The 17950-nt window shown below is 38.3% G+C and overlaps 1 protein-coding gene across 24 annotated transcripts in view; it reads right to left on the bottom strand.

Moving 5' to 3' along the window:
* Positions 1-2661: 2661 nt before the first annotated feature.
* TRIP12 (thyroid hormone receptor interactor 12) overlaps positions 2662-17950 on the bottom strand; it is a 159121-nt gene continuing 143832 nt past the window's right edge. For all 24 annotated transcript variants that reach the window (XM_021676899.2, XM_012434063.3, XM_021676897.2 and 21 more), the window contains 8 exons: positions 17678-17792; positions 17245-17399; positions 16098-16262; positions 13426-13590; positions 10624-10737; positions 8185-8279; positions 7577-7680; positions 2662-6572 (listed from right to left, as the gene is read on the bottom strand). In XM_021676899.2, the coding sequence (XP_021532574.1) occupies positions 6376-6572; positions 7577-7680; positions 8185-8279; positions 10624-10737; positions 13426-13590; positions 16098-16262; positions 17245-17399; positions 17678-17792 (1110 nt within the window). In that variant the 3' untranslated portion in view covers positions 2662-6375. The remainder of the gene's footprint in view (positions 6573-7576; positions 7681-8184; positions 8280-10623; positions 10738-13425; positions 13591-16097; positions 16263-17244; positions 17400-17677; positions 17793-17950) is intronic.

Here is a 17950-nt window from a genome sequence, read left to right as displayed (position 1 = left end):
CACAAAACTTGCAGCTGTTTCCTTCTAAACACAAAAACACCATTTAATGCTTTGGGAGGAAATGGAGTTCATATTCTCTCCGTCCATCCAGAATGGTATGTATCAGAATAATGGGAGCAAATAAATCTCTTATAGCACTAAATTGTTCCTGGAGGAAAGAAAACTTATTTTGCCTGGTCTATTAGCCTATAATAATTAAAGACCAACTTTTAGTGATTTAGTTCTAGAAAGTTGAAAAACCTGGCTTGAATACTTAACATTCTCATTAGTAGAACTATTAGGGTTTTCTCAATGAATTTAGTTATTAAGGCTGTTTTTATTGGTCAAAGGGACAATTACAATGACATTTCCTGAGTTTAACGTCCTTTTAAAATTAGTTGCATTTTAAACAAACAGAAGTTCTCATTTATGTAGAAGGCCAGTGTCGTAAGACGATGTTCTCTTAAAGGAAGCAGGGGGCCGGGGTGGGGGGGCGAAGTGGGGAGGAGAGGGATGTTTTGTGTGTGAGGAGTACGGGAGGACAGAATTGTGGCTTTTTCTGATTAAAATACTGTGACATTCCTCTTCTTATCCCTTTCTTGTGCCTACTTTTAAATTCTGCAAAGGTTTGATTTGTTACTGACCATAATTGTTGGCTGAATATAAAATCTAAATGTTTTCCAAAAGCTGCAACACACAATTACTGTTTTCACTCAGTAGATAACACCTTGATATTTGGACTCTCTGGAAGTATCAGGGGGCATTTTGAGTTGTCATAATGTCTGGAAGGTGCTATTGACATTTACAAGCTAAGGGCTTTGCTACATCCCTCTACCAGGAAGAACTGTGACAACCACAATACCTATGCCTTAATAAGAAACACTGGAAGACATTTTAAAGAATCATACAAGATGTTAAGAATATTATCATTAAAACATAAAGCTAGAGCCACTGAACTGGCTTCCCAAACAGAGAGTAAGGTCCAGCGGGGTGAGGGGTTACAGCCTTAGCCAGGAAGAGTGGAGCCAGGACTACATCAGGTCTTCTGACTCTGGCCAGGGCTCTTTCTACTCCACCAAGTTGATTTTCATAAAGCCCTTTACATAGGTCTGTGTGAGTTATCATGACGCCAGGGGCTTTGCCTGGATGCCAAGAGCTGCACGTTCCATTCTAAGTGACTTTGGAATGCACTTTGGGAATAGAACTGGCTGGGATGAATGAGTTTTAACAAATGTCAAAATTCCTTCAAGAAACTGCAGGCTGAGCCCATTGGGTTTTCTTTACATTACTGTTAACTTTACAGATGATCATTTCAACTAACAGCAGCTGCCCCGTATAACTTTACAACTGCCCACATAACATTAATGTGTTTGGACACCTTGCAATCTGGACTTGTGTTTTCTGCCCTAATGTTCCTTAGTACAATCTTCTTGATGATATAGTGTCCCTAATTAACATTTTGAAGTATGACAGCCACATGGAAGATATCAAAATTGATTGCTGAAACCTCAACTCCCAGTGAGAGTGCAAGAATCCAGCATGTGTACCTGGGCCTCAAAGCCACAATGGGACAACTGAGCTGGCTATGGGGCAGTTCTGGGACCTGCTTCCTTGCCATTTCTTGCGTAGGATGGACAGCGTTATTCCAGGCATCAGCACGACCCTTCTTACTGCCCTTCCCACGTAAAGTGAGAGGAGAAGCAACCTAGGAGACCAGCTAATCTTGAGGTTACTAACCTGGCTCAGAAAAAGAGGAAGGAAAGACACAGGCTTCAGTAAGCATATGAGTTAGGAGAATTGTTCTACAATGGCTGAATCTCTCCTCTTCCAAAATGCCTCCTGCTTTTGTATGCATTGGCCTCAAGTGAGTTTGAAGAGACATTGTTCTTTCTACCAGAACGGTGGCCCAACAACTACCATTAAGGTGGAAAACCATCCATATACCCATTAACATGCCAACAGTAATTCATACAATCACATCAACCAGAAATGCGGTGCCACCCAGCTCCACACACAGAACTGGCAACCTAGACATCAGATTGGTTATGAACTTCGATGCCTGTCTTATGGTAAGCTTTTATTTAGTAGCGCCTTTCATCTCTAATTTAGAAATTTTACAGACCAAGAGATTCACCAAAGGAAACCTGTGTTTTTCCCTCAGGCAGTTATATCAAGACAATGTATGTGTGCGTGTATATGTGCATATATATGAGTTGTGTTGAGTGTACACATACTTTTAAAAATTAAATTCGGTCATCACTCTTCTAACAAAAATCCATCTTTCACTTTTCTAAATCAATTCTACTTTGCTTTTTCTGTTTCAGTGAAATAGACTGGACATTTGCTAAGGGCAGAAGAGCCAGGCATGAAAGTCAAGCACAATGACTTCAGAGTGTTCCAAACAGTAGGCTCTATTGTCTGTGCACATTTTCAATGCCAAGGGCACTATTTTGCCAGTGCATAGGGATACCTTATGCAACCCCTCCACCAATAAGCAGGTAGCAGGGCCACCTTTTTGAATATATTTGTCTTCTGCAGTGTTCTCCACCATCTGCCTCCAAAAAAAGCTAGGTTCACTCACTGCATTACTTACCAAAACAGGAAGCTTTCCAAAAGTCACCCATGCAAGCACATACCACTTCTTACCCTCTAGTTGTGTATAATTTAATAAAACTGACCATGTAGGATAATGCTGTTTATTAAAAATATAGTCAGGGAGAAGGAAGTCAGTGCATTTATGCAATTTTACATACACATCTGTAGTTTGAGGTTCCATTATTCCAACAGTTCATATAAATCACTGTTTCAGAGAAAAGGAAAAAAAAATGCTTTACACAGGAGATCAGCAATTGGTTATAGGTTTGGAAATATGAGTCGGCTTGTAGTAAAAATAAAACCACCTCTTCCATTATTAAAGAATGTCTCCTTTATGCAGAACAAGTCTTTAGCGTTAAGAACTTTTCCTTGCATAAGAATTAACTTGAAGTTCTTGGAAAACAGTCAATCCTGTTTTCTATATTTATAAATGCTATTTTGTCTGGATTTCTTTTTTGAGGTAACAAAGGAAGCATCTTCAGTGATTTGTCACTATGTTATCCTTTACCGTGTATGTCAACTACTGCAATGTCAAACCTAAGACTCATACAAAAGCATTTCTCAGAGAATCATAAATACAGAATATGACATTTCCAAACAATGTTCTCATTACAGCAGGGAAAACAAAATGGATCAAAAAACAAAGCCTAAAATAAATGAAGGCTTGATCATTTTGCTAAGAGAGAAATGAACAATAGCATCCAGAATCCTCCAAAAAGGATTTGGCATATGAATGCACTTTTATGAAAAACTCCATCACATTTTTTTTTTTTTTGGAATAGACTCCACTCCCATTTCCTGAACTCATGCTCACTGACAGGAATCGAGAGTACAGCCCCAGCACCTGCTAAGCCAGAGGGAAGACGGCAAACTTACAACTACACGTGACAGTCCTCAGTGTGGAAAATCAAGAATTTCGTATCTGATTTCTTGGATACTGAAGTTAGTGCTCTGTCCCTTGGCCTTTGGGGAGAGGATGTATAAGATGTCCTAGGGAAGTCACTCCAGAATAGGGAGTGATCACATTCAGTTGAAGGCACCACTCCTTTCCATGTTATGTACCTAACTCAAACCCAGGAAAGAGGGGCTTCAAGCATAATTACTTTCCTTATATTCTGCTACAGTGAAAGAAAGTTCTCTGTCACTACAAATGCAGGGAACCAGAGACAAGCACGAGAAGAGAAAAATCTGCATTTCTTATAATGAGTGGCTGTGTGAAAGGTTTCTGCTGGGTTTGGCTAAGGCATCTGAAACTCCGTGTCTGCTCTCAATTAGTCTACTTAGAATTTACAGTTCAGTTTTCTGGGGGGATAGGAAGAGGGAATTACATTTAGTGACCTCTTCCTTCTTAAAGTAGAACAGTTACAAATATGTTCTCATATATAAAGCAAATCAAATCAGTAACTGTCTAAATGACAACACAAATTCGGTGTTGGCTATGACTAACAGCTGACTCCATCTCAGCAAGAACTAAAGGACAACAAAATCTCAGTTGTATCCAACTAAGTGTTTAAAATATACTAAAAAACTAGTGCTTGTTGATAGGATTACCAAGCAAATAAATTTAAGGCATAACTGGAGTAATAGCAAATTAAGTATATACCTTTCCCTCTGATGTAATAAGGCCTGTGCCGAGAGATTGCTTTCAAATGGGAAGAGTTGTCCTGCCCCAAATTAACCAAAGGTGCCATGTATTGAAGGAGGAATAAGCTAAAGGCTGAGGCTTTTAAACAGATAACTACTGATTTTGAAACACTCAGACTTTAGAGTTTGAGTCAAAATCACCATATATACTTATTAGATGCTGGAATCAATGAGGCCAGATTTGCCAGGGCCGCAACATGTCAAGTACAGATAAAACATTATTTTGTTTATACATGTCTGAATTTTAACAGAACCCTTTAAAAATCAGGAACAAAATGCTATGTTCACACAAAAAATCCTTGTGCTTAGTTTGCAGGAAGATACCAGAACAGCTGAAAACAAATTGTTTCAGTCTTTAACTTCACTTGATGAAGCTGCCCAGCAACTGCTGTTAGCGGTGAAAACTGCAGAAACACAATTACCTTCTTGGATTTCACGGAAAAGCCATTTACGTGTCAGAGCCTCTGCAGAGACAGGGAGACAACTCTGCCCCCAACTCCTCTGACAGTTCCTTCCACTTAATGGGGTCACTGCCCAAGTGAACTTTCAGGAGGGGACGTTTCCATATAAGGCCATTTAAGTGTAAATTGACACAGCAATCTATGTCAAACAAACCATTGAGTTTCTTTTGGGTGGTGGGATAGGGAAAAGGGCTTCTATGTCAATGAAATAAGACTTGCAGAACAGTCAAAGAAAATTGATTTCTCAAAGTTCAATAAAAAAACTAGGTCATCTCTCATTTTCAAAGAGATGAATTATAGAAAATTCCTTCAAATTTATGCCACAGGCTTAATTTTGGACCTTAGGAAGGAATCTCCTCCCATTTTCTCTTCACATTTTATGTTCAAGTTGCTACTATAAATTGTTTGAATAGCAAAATCATCCATGACCTGAATCATGGAGATATATCAATTGACTTGCATTGAAAGACATCTATACAATTGAAAGTTATGCATACAGCACAAAACTATAAACAAAAAGGTGAAGCAAACTTTATTTTCAGGTAAAAACATTAACCTGATGGATTATTGCAGATTTGAGAAATCAGCACATAAAATGACTGGACAGCACGGCTTACAGGTGTTTTTATCTGCATCGAGACAAAGGCTGAACTGTTTTGTCCCAAATCAGTATTGGGAGAGGGGAAGAGAGTGGAATAAAGAAGATGATGAACAAAAACTTAAAACAAGAGCAGAGAAAAAAGAATTTTTACTCCAACAGGGAAGGAAAACTGCTAATTTTGTTTAAAAAATTTATGTTAATTTAAAATGCTATGGCTGCAGAATAATAAATACCGGCCAGCCCAAGCTGTAGACTTTCTAACCTTCATAAAAGAAACAAATGAGCTTTCCTTGTCTCATTCCAGAGGCTGTTGCTACTGGAATTGCCATGTAAACAGTCCTAGTGTGTCACCTGGCAAAAAGCCAGTAATACCCTAAACTATATTAAAACTAAGCTATAAGAAAAGTCTACCTAGTTACAAAGACTGAATTATATTCAATATATTTCAATCCAATGAATTGTAAATTAGATCTTAGCTGGAGAGAACATGGGACAACAAAAGCCCATGGCTAACAAAAATCTGAGAACTGTGAGTGTTGTATAGGAAAAAAAAAAAACAAAACTGTGAGCTGCACAGACAATAATGAATCAGGGAGAGGAAATCAGAGGAAAGTGAAAAGCACATAGAGCTAGTCTACTAAACTACATTTGTCAAATACATGTAAGCTTTAATTTCTGTACTTATGTACAACAGTTGTCTTTGGAGGAAACAAAACTGCAGACTTAGCTAGATGGATACACACAGCCCAGAATTAAACTGCACAGCGACATTTATTGTTCCAGCCTGGAAAAACATCCCTTTTTTAAATTTCACACAGCAAAGCATGTTAAAAACTTCACTCATCAAATAAATGATAATTTAAACAATAACTTGCTAAAGAAACCTCATCACAACAACGTTTTAGGGCCTGATCACTTTAAGTCCATAGGGCCATTAATGAATATCAACCAAGTGTCTCTTTATATAATCTGCAAGCCGTTTTTCCTACAACAAGAAGGCGTAACATGTTTCCTTGACTCAGGTGATACATAAGAAAAGAAATCATGATTTATTTCTTTTGCTGTAACAGGCAGACACTGCATTTCTTGTTGTGATCAAGACAGATGAAATGACTGCTGCCCTTCTCTTGCTGCTATCAACAGTTTTTCACGCATTATCTCAATGCTTGAATAGTCCGGCAACTTAAGATAGTTCACACAAGTCATTACAGAGGGCAAGAAGTCATCTGGGTTTTCTGTTGATTCAAACGTCTTTCGGACAATTGTCAAAGGTGGATTCAAACTCCGGAATCCTGATTAAGAGAAAAAGAAAGATGAAGAATTTAAGTGTTTAAAAAACACTAACTGCTGTGCCATACAATATTACACACAAAGTATTCTTTCTTGCTTGGTAACTACACATTCAATATACATGACATGTAAGGAACACGCTTTGTCATTTAAAAAATCGATGTATAACATGGAGGCAACTGTTCTTTATGCCTTCTGATTTTTAAAATGGAATACCCACGGTGGTTCATGCCTGTAATCCCAGCACTTTGGGAGGCCGAGGCGGGTGGATCACGACGAGGTCAAGAGATCGAGACCATCCTGGTCAACAAGGTGAAACCCCGTCTCTACTAAAAATACAAAAAATTAGCTGGGCATGGTGGCGCGTGCCTGTAATCCCAGCTACTCGGGAGGCTGAGGCAGGAGAATTGCCTGAACCCAGGAGGCGGAGGTTGCGGTGAGCCGAGATCGCGCCATTGCACTCCAGCCTGGGTAACAAGAGCGAAACTCCGTCTTAAAAAAAAAAAAAAAAATTAGCCAGGCATGGTGCTGTGTGCCTGGAGTTTCAACTATGCAGGAGGCTGGAGCAGGAGGATAGCTTGAGCCCAGGAGGCAGAGGTTGCAGTGAGCCAAGATGGCTCCACTGCACTCCAGTCTGGGCCACAGAGTGAGATCCTGTCTCAAAACAAAAACAACAGAATACCAATTTAACTTACATTAAGATTCAATGTGAGAAAAACAGATTTTAGAATCCATTCTCATTTAAGTCAACTAAGAAGTACAAATGGTCTAGAATTTTATCTAACCAGCATTACATGTGCATGAGTAATCCTTCAATATGTTTAAGACATTCCCTATGAATTGCCCTGCCAGTGGTCTCAACGTACTGTAAGAAACATGATGATACTAGAATAACTAAGAGGCACTGCAAATGAAATAAAGAATCTCTTGCTGATGGTACTGCAGTTTCACACCCACAAACACACCCATAGGGAGAGTAAATGCTAAACATCAACATCATACCCACCTCCAACAGGCAATCTTGGGCTACCAGTCACAAACTGAAGAAACAACCTCTGCTGCTCATTATCAAAACTACTGAGAATCTCAAACAAAAACTTCACAGCCCGACTATAACAGAAATAAATATACCAAAATTATTTCATCAGGTTAAAATAGTTTTAATCACATTGCACCAGATCACTGACTGTAAACTTCTCAAAATTAGATAGATCAACACTTTTAAATTACATGTATGTTTCCATTATAACGTACTCAATTTGTTTCTGTTATGGCTAGAATTCAAATGGAATGATTATAGTTGTAATAAGTAAGGCTTGATCTGGTACTGTACACATATTTCTGCTTTAATATATGTAATAATGGGGAACAGGATTGAATCTGTATTCACCAACCCCTAATATTTTCACAGAAATACTTGAGAAAGTAACTCTTGGGTCTTAATTTGCCATCTTGAGAGAAATAAGGCCAAAACAGAAGCAAGCATCCATTAACAGGCAGACATATTTTAAAATGAACCACTCCAACTTTTGTTGTTTACATATGTGTGCGTGTACACACCCCTCTCCACATTCTTGAAGATCAATAGAGAAACTGGAGAACTCCAATACTTACCTGTCATGAGTATAACCGTGATCAGGCCTGCAGCATTCCATCAGTGTCTTTGCATCCCAAGTGTCTGCTTTACTGCCACAAAGGAGCTGATCCAGCTGTGAGTTTAAAGGTAAAAAGAATTACTAAAGAAACATCTGCTTACCTGAGTAAAAATAAAGTGCCAACTTATTTGAGTTGGCACTTCAAATAAAGATGGTGATATGGTTTGGCTATGACCCTACCCAAGTACCACACAAGAGTATCAGTCTCAGTACTAAAACCTTCTGCTTGGGACCTCTTTCTAAAAAAAATTGAGAGATTCCATATCCTTTTTAGCTGTACACTATTAAGTACCCTGCCCATCTACAAGGACTTGGTTCCGGAGAACCCTTTTCTCTTAAACCAAAAACACCTGATACTCTTGATTTCAGTTTTCCTTTCTTCTCATTACTTTAGGTGCTTTAAATTGATAATCTGCTTTTAATCAGGGAGATTTTATAAATCCTGGCATTCAGAAACACAAAAGTATATAATAACAGATCCCAAAGAAGAGAATATTGAGCTGGAGAAAGAAGTGGGAGAAACAAGCTGAACTAAGACACAGCAAATGGGTAGGTCTTTATGCTTTGTAGAGAGGCATGTCTATGTTATACAGTTGTTTGTATGGGGACCAACCTAGATATTACAGAATGAATATTAGAAAGCAATACATGCTTTCATGTCCTTAGAAAATCTAACATCAGTTTCAAATTAAAACCATGTCTTTCTCTGGTTAACTGCTGATTTGCAGAAGACTGTATACTATTTTGAGAAAATCCAATTTGAGGCCAATGAAATTTAATATCTATTATATAATGCTCACTGTCCAGTACCATACATATATACATATACATATATATATTTGTTTTGTTTTTAAAGACAAGGCCTTGCTCTGTTGCCCATGCTGGAGTGTAGTGGTGCAATCATAGCTAACTACAGTCTTCATCTCCTAAGTTCAAGTGATTCTTCAATCCCAGCCTTCCAAGTAGCTGAGACTACAGGTGCATACCACCACACGCAGCTAATTACTTTTATTTTTATTTTAGACATGGTCTCACTATGTTGCTCAGGCTAATCTTAAAATTCCTGAGCTCAAGTGATCTTCCCACCTCCATCTCCCAAAGTGCTGGGATTATAGGCTGAGCCACTGTGCCCAGCCTATTTAATTTTCATTACTCTGTAACAGGGGTTATCCCAATTTTACTGATCAAACAGTCCTATCAGATACAGTAACTTGGATAAGGTTATACAGCAAATGATGAGGACCGTGATTCAATTCCAGGTGACGAGCAGTGCCGACAAGTATCAGGCACACTACATGCTTAAAAAAAAGGTAGTAAACCAAAGTAGACACAAATATTACTGAGATTAAGATGTTAAGTCAATCAAAAATTTACAGATTCAGTCAGTAGTGAATGTACACGCTAAAAACAAAAAGGTTTTAAAACTGAGGGAAACTGGACACATTCTAGAGCCTTTCTATGACATCTCACTCCCAGTGAGCAGTTCTTTTGAGTTGGCACTTCAAATAAAGATGGTGATACGGTTTGGCTGTGACTCTACCCAAGTCTCATCGTGAACTGTAACTCCCACAATTCCCACGTGTTGTGGGAGAGACCCAGTGGGAGGTAACTGAATCATGGGGGCGGGTCTCTCCCAGGCTATTTTCATAATAGTGAATATGTCTCATAAGATCTGATGGTTTTAAAAAGGGGAGTTTCCCCGCACAAGCTCTCCTGTCTTGTCTGCTGCCATGTGAGAAGCACCTTTCACCTTCTGCCATGCTTGTGAGGCCTCCCCAGCCATGTGGAACTCTAATGAACCACCTTCTTCTGTAAATTGCCCTATCTTGGGTATGTCTTTATCAGCAATGTAAAAACAGACTAACATAGATGGCTAGAGAAACCAAGCACATAAATCCATTTCTTCCATTCTCAGAAGTATTCTCTGTTGGCAATTAGATAATTTATAATACTTTCTTAAAACTTCAAGGACTAACTTTGGGAAACAACGTCTCATCCAATCTAGGAGGTTTAGTTAAAAAAAAAAAAAAAAAGTAAATCCCCCTCCGTGTCTCTTTGCTTCCACAGAAGTTCAGAAACATGCAGAACACGCCACACACAGCACAAGTCCCCATTCTCCACCGAATGGCACTGAGGGTCTCATCTGACAAAGATGCTATGCTTACTCTGTCGCGCGTGGACCCTACTCCCCCAGTCTCTAAGAGGGGACGCCTATTTAACAATCTTCTTTGCTCAGGAAATTTCCTTGTCTTTCCCAAACATCTGTCCCCTGCTATCAAACCCCCATTGTTTTGTTTTTGTGCAAATAGAGTCTTTGACTAGGCAGCAATAAACACTCCACTAAATTTATAGGTACAGAACTTGAAATGACCATTTCTTTTAGATAAAAGCTACTCACTTCCTCCGGGTAGAAGTACTGAAGATGACTGAGTGGGAAGACTGATTCAAATCCATCTCTGAACGAATCAAATTGCCTAGAAACGCCTTCATTTAGTGCCCAGAATATAACCAGCTGCAAAAAGAAAGTTTTCAAAAAACTGTGACAAGATTTCAAATCTCTTTACTATTTAGTATGTGGCAAAGTACAATGAAACACTCTTCTGGATCACTTTATAAAAAATGAACAAGTTATTCAGTCTGTAAAATATCTGCTAGAAAACTACATGAGTAAAAGGTCAGGTCGACATCTAACGTGGGAGCCTGACCAATACCAAAATGTAAAAAAATGCCATGTGCATTTATATTTAGTGTGTTTTAAAAATCCATTTATGGGCCAGGCATGGTGGCTCACGCCTGTAATCCCAGCACTTTGGGAGGCTGAGGCAGGCGGATCACGAGGTCAGAAGTTCAAGACTAGCCTGACCAACACGGCGAAACCCTGTCTCTACTAAAAATACAAAAATTAGCCAGGCGTGGTAGTGCATGCCTGTAATCCCAGCTACTCAGGAGGCTGAGGCAGGAGAATTGCTTGAACCTGGGAGGCAGAGGTTGCAGTGAGCCGAGATCGCGCCACTGCACTCCAGCCTGGACGACAAGAGCAAGACTCCATCTGAAAAAAAATAAAAACAAAAGTCCACTTGTGTAAAACCAATGGTTTTTATTACCTTACTATATGAGAATCCAATTTCCCAAGAGGATAAAATGTTATTGAGAATTAAAGGTAATGCTTGAAGAATCACAATTAGCCACTATTAAGGATTTTTATTTTATTTTTTTGGTACGGAGTCTCACTCTGTCGCCCAGACTGGAGCGCAGTGGTGTGACCTCGGCTCACTGCAACACCCACCCTTCTTGTTTCAAGCTGTTTCTCAGCCTCCCAAGTAGTTGGGACTACCAGCGCGTGCCACCAGGTCTGGCTAATTTTTAATATTTTTAGTAGAGACAGATTTTCATTGTGTTAGCCAGGACAGTCTCAATCTCCTGACCTTGTGATCCGCCTGCCTTGGCCTCCCAAAGTGCTGGGATTACAGGCGCGAACCACCACGCCCAGTCCAGGTTTTTAATTTTTAATGTAAAATGTTTAGTTCTAAATCCTGTTAAGTTCTTAGAACCTAACCTGTCTGCAGTGTGCTTCCTAGCAGAAGTAGGCAAAGCTTGGAAATGAAGTCAACATGCAATTGAAGGGTAAGAAAAAGCAACTATTATTGATCCAACATTACCTAGCCATCAATGACTTTGGGTAACCCACTGGGTAGAGAAACAACATTTTCAGATAAAAATGAAAACATTATTATTTTGTTGATAGAAAGTTATCAGCATTACTATAAATTATCTTGAGATAACCTTAATCTAAATGTTAACTCATTATTTGCTAGTAAGATGGAAGAATAGCTTTAACCAAGTCAGAAGAAACAGGATGAGAAGACAGTCCCACTGAATATTAAAAGAAATTACTTATGAATCACAGAACTGTTAAGTAACAGGGGATTATGGTTATTAATATTATTGGCTTTTTGAAACAGCTCTGTCGCCCAGGCTGTAGTGCACTGGTGCGATCTTGGCTCACTGCAACTTCCACCTCCCAGGTTCAAGCAATTCTCCTGCCTCAGCCTCCTGAATAGCTGGGATACAGGTGCGCGCCATCATGCCTGGCTAAGTTTTGTATTTTTAGTAGAGACAGGGTTTCGCTATGTTGGTCAGGCTGGTCTTGAACTCCCAACCTCATGATCCACCTGCCTCAGCCTCCAAAAGTGCTGGGATTACAGTTGTGACTCACTGTGCCCGGCTGGTTATTATTTAATCTGTATTGTCTCTCTCTTAAAACCAATGAAGAAACTGAAGATGAAGTTTTTCAGAGGCTCCATCTAAAGTCCCACAGCAAATCAGTGGAAAAGTCAGTTCGAGGGGTAGGTGGCCATTCTGACCTAAATCCAATGCCCTTTCCACCCAATGTTAGGAATAAACCAAAATAAACTTTTCAAACGTTGATAATAAGGAACTATATAACTGTAATTTAACATATAATTTGCGTTCAATGTAAAATTATTTTTCTGCAATTTAGCAAATATAGTCAAGCATCATATATACATATTTTTGAGAGAAAGGGTCTCGCTCTGTCACCGAGGCTGGAGTGCAGTGGTGCAACCTTGGCTCACTGTAGCCTCAAACACCAGAGCTCAAGCGCCCTCCCACCTCAGTCTCGTGAGTGGCTGGGACTACAGGCTCATGCCACCACACTCAGCTAATTTTTCCATTTTTTGTAGAGACAAGGCCCCCACTTTGTTGCAACAGCTGGTCTTGAACTTCTGGCCTCAAGTAATTATCCGGCCTCTGCCTCCTGAAGTGTTGGGAGGATTACATGTGTGAGCCACTGCACCCGGCCCATAAGTTAGTAATTTGAAAGGTGTCACCAAACATAGAAGTGTGCACTGCATGTGCCTGGAGTAAATTCTGTCAACCTAGCTGCCTTGACGGAAATGCAAAAACGCAATTTAGTAAAAACATAAACTAAGAAAATGTAGTGTTGTTAGCCTGAAGGCTTGAGGAAAAATAATTAAAGGTTATATAAGACAAGAAATATGTGATATGTGCACTCAAGAGCAAAGAGAAACTAGGGCCTTGTAAAGCAGCCTTCATGCAGTGGACCTGGGGATGTGGCAGGTCTCAAGCCACAGCATGTGCAGCCAGAAGCAAGGTACAATCAGGCAAAGTCCTCCATCCTCACAACTGGCCTACCACCAAAAGATGCACAGTTACGTACTCTTAGATACTCCTCTAAATTGTGGATAGTGACTGGTATATCCTTCCCTCCTTTCTTCAGTTCGATATTGGGAAACCCTGGCAAAGTGAAATCCAGTCCTAGATCTTCAACAGAGCAGCCATTCATAGTCAGGGTTTCTAATGCATACTGTAGACTCTCTTTGGTCTAAAAAACACAAATGGGGGAGAAATGTGTCAAGCAAAATTAACTCACAGTTTGTTTTAAAAAATAAAAGATATCCTAATAAAGTTGATGGGTTCCTTTAATTCTTGGCTAATTTTTTTTCCTGTCATAATTTACATATGAACAAGTCACTGAGATCACAAAGGGAGTAAGTGTAAGAGTGATTAAATGCTTCTTATGAGCTGCTGCTGCTGCTCAATTTAAGCACATGCAAATCAAATTTCACAGTAAGTGCATAACAGGTTGCATACTAGTTAATTTTAAGAATGTGGACTCCAGAATCGGAAAAACTTTTCATGAATTTTAGGCTAATCTTGAATTCAATACTGTATTAAGTATACAGCAAACACTGATAATACAGTTGGGAAACTAAATACAAAAAATGTACTATATCTAGTGATAGTAATTAACTTTTTCCCCCTGCAAAGCTCAAGTCTACAGAATACCCTGGAGAGGCTTCATTCAATCACTTCTGGCCTCTGATACATAACAAATTTGTATCCATGCAGCAACACTGTGATTAAAAAATAAAAATAAAAAAAAAAAATGGTTCCAAGAAATCTCTAAGAAAAGACAAGCAATATTCTGAAAGATGATGTTAAAAACAGTCTTATTACTTGCTTTTTTAAATGTCTCATATTACGAAAGGCCTATGTAAATTTTTTTAAACTTAGGGATCAAAAACCGACATACAAAAATGCAAATTCCATCTAAAAATGAAGATATCAAGCATAGGACAAAGAAGACAAATGACTTTCCAAATTGGAAACGCCTCCATTTATGAAATTCCTATAGGCTAACAATTAAGGTACAGAAAATTAGTCATTTAAACTAGACATGGTTAGAAGTTCTGATTAATAAGTCATTTTTTAAAGAGCAAACTAAATACTGTTTAGGATTCCAAATAATTCAGAATACCCAGAAGGTGGCATATTACTTAAAGTGAATAGTCACTTTTATTTATACTTTAATAAAGTATAAACAGTATACTTTATTAAAGAAAAAGGATGTGTTTTTCAGAATGCCACCATTCTCTTGTTCACAGTTGGTTGTGTCAATTTCTGGGGTGTGGCTTCTGTGCCACTCATTTTATACTTTTAAATTGACAACATCAGGAATAATAAAAGATAGAACAAATATCAAAAACAAAACAAAACACTACTAACAAGAGAACTGTGGCAGCATACTGCATTTGAGACAAGCATATATAGCGGAGCTGCATGGTGTGTAGGCACGCAGACAGCCTGGGTTTGAGTTCCTCCTCTGCGTTCTCTAGGTGTGTGATCTTAGGCGGGCTGCTCAATCTGTCTGCCTTTATTTGCTTACCAGTAAAATAGAGGTAACAACAACACCCCAACCTCACACGGTTGTTGTTGGGATTAAATAAATTCACACATGTAAGGTATCTAAAACAGGGCCTCCAGTTTTACTTGTTTTTTGGTTCCTCCCTCTTTTTGTTTTGCCATTATTTACCTAAGAGATAATCCTAAACAACACTGTAATAGTTTAAAACTTACCAAGTTGCTAAGTGAAAACCAAAATGGTTCTAAAAATTCTAAAATGACAGATTTTGTACAGAAATGATGGACCTAGCCTCTTTGAACACCAATTTCTCTTAATAGACTTACTTTTCCAAACAGCACCAAATAATTAACAATTAATATGGGAAATAAAGTGCATCTCCTTACATATCTTCTCTCTAATTAAAAGGCACTCTAAAATCTCATCCCTCTATTATAAGATCCTCTCCAACTCATCAGGAGAGGTGACACTCTCCCTCACTACAGAATCTCAACTTGCTATTCTTACTTTATTTAATTTATAGAATGAGAACTGATTTAATATTGGTTCATGTTACCAGCCCAAACAGAAGTTTTTGGATCTGTGCTACAAAAAAAGAGAACCTTGTTTTCTTCTAATACCAGATATAGAACAATTATTAATCGCAGATTGAGTTAAATAATTTATCTATTGTTAATTATATACATTAAAAGTATACAGTAATGATACAAAGTTCAAGGTTATCTATGAGATGTCACAGAGAAACCACAACATGTATTACAAGAAATAGTTGTTGGCACTCACTGTGACCTTTAAAAAATATCTGCCTGAGATCTCTAGAAACAAGACTGCTACCTTTCTTGAAAATAAATCTGTTCTGAGAATAGTTTTACTGATTCAAATGCTTACTAAAAGATGATATAATATCTGCCGAGATACATAATATGTCCATCTAAAATTTAATTGAAAGGAGTTCTTATTTATGGTTTGATTTAGGATTACATTTTATTGGCTAATCAAGATGTTTATAACCTGCTGTAAATATAGATGTGACCCACTGTGAAATCATATGCTTTACTTAGTATAAAAGAATTAAAATCTAAAATAAAACATTACTATGACAACTGAGTCAAATACAAGCCTTTAACAAAAACCTCGTTTTTCTAAAATAAAGATTTAATCCACTTGACTGTTTCTTCTAAGCCTACCTGGGATTTATCTTGTTCGAGTCTTTTCTTCTGTCTGACAATGTCTTCTAGGTGATAAACTGATCTGGCTACAACTGGGTCAATGTCAAACAAATCATGTGATGTCAGTGAAGTTTCTTGCCGTAGCATCCATTTATAAAAGGGCAAGCCAAGGGGAAGGTCCACCTGAAATGGAATATGCATAACATTTTAACTGTCACACTGAGCTTCCAGCATTACCTTCATCTAATGCACTTCAGGAGATCATTTAAATATTAATAGGGCAAGTAATCTCCAAGAAAAAAAAAAATTCTGTAGTTAGGAACTGTTTTTCCCACTAAACAAAACTGATTCTTTCAATTTGGGGTTCTAACCATTGTGCAATATTTAAGGAATTTTTCAATGGTGGACATATTCTCCTTAACACATTTTACATGAGACTCTGAAACACCAAGAAGTGTTTGAAGAAATTTACTCTTTTTTAGATTAAGTACATGCAATTCCATTGCAGTCTGTATTATTGAATATCCCACAGCAAAAAAATGTTAAGGGAAAAAATTTACTGTATTTAAAATAGAAAACTAAACGGAACTTCTAAAATAACTGATAAACCGCCCACTCTTCAGTTAAAGTGAACCTGTCAACTTGGCCACAGATGAAAATGTTTTAAACATAATGACAAAGTGCCTCTTTGTCAAATGTGACAAGAGCATGGTGGCTCATGCCTGTAATTCCAGTGCTTTGGGAGGCCAAGGTGAGAGGACTGCTTGAGGCCAGAAGTTCAAGAGAAAAAGAAATGAAGAAATGTCCAGAAACATTTCAATCTCTACGAATACTGATCACTTGGGTTATTTTCAAAATAGCACTCTAATGTAAATTCATTGAAGTTTACTTACATGCACAAACTTTCATACTGAATTATAAAGGTAATGTCAAACTTTGCCCTGGGAGCTGGTAGAAAAACTTGGAATCTTGGACAGTGGGACAGTCTCACCCCTGCCCTAATGAATCAGAATTAGCATTTTTAACAAAATCCCCAAGTAATTCATACGTATATTAAAGTTTGAGAAGCACTGCTCTGAAATATAGCAGTAAATACAGGGGACTGAGGTACTTGTGCAGAACATTCTACACCAAAATTGCAAAAAGCGAACCATCCTAAACTTACCAATCTGAAATCCATGATAGCCTTGGCCATTAATTTTCCTAAGAAGCGAAACTTCATCTTAACCTTTGCGATATGAGCTGGCTTAGCTGTCCTACCAAAGGGAAGCGCAAATAGGCCCTGGAGGTTTTGAATATACTTGGTCCCTTCTTGGCTTCCTGAAAAACAAGCAATTCACCAAACTTTAGATGCTGTTTCCAAAAACAAAACCAAACCTGGTAACTAAGAACATTTAAGAAATTAAGTATTCTCAAAATTGGAGCGCAGATCACTGAATGAAGTCCTCTAGAACTGGACAGGCCTTCCCTATTTGATAAATGAGAAAACAGAAAGCAAGCACAGTTGTCCATTAGAAATTAAATATATTTAACAAACTGTCAGAGTCCATTACCTGATCTGAGTAACACAAATCAACTAACTTACAGATAGGCATTACCTTTTGGATTGCTAAGAGTTACTTCTTCACCTCTCCAAAGACCCAAGTCAGCTCTCTGTAGTTCCTGAGATACAAGTGCATAAAACTCCAGTGTAGGCCCAAGACCTGTACCAACCTACAGAAGAAGACAAGTAGAATGATTTCAAATTTTAGAAACTGTGCTTTTTTACTGCCAACCTCCTGAAAATGTGGACACTAAACGGCAACTGTTTACCAAGATGCATTAGAGATTATTTTCCAAAATGTCCTGATTAGATCTATCTTTTCAGTTCT

This window comes from Aotus nancymaae, unplaced genomic scaffold (assembly GCF_030222135.1).
Source record: "Aotus nancymaae isolate 86718 unplaced genomic scaffold, 86718_ANA_hifiasm-v0.15.2.pri h1tg000008l, whole genome shotgun sequence".
Lineage (NCBI taxonomy): Eukaryota > Metazoa > Chordata > Mammalia > Primates > Aotidae > Aotus > Aotus nancymaae.
The sequence above is the reverse complement of the archived record's forward strand: the minus strand, read 5'-3'. Positions and strand labels throughout refer to the sequence as shown.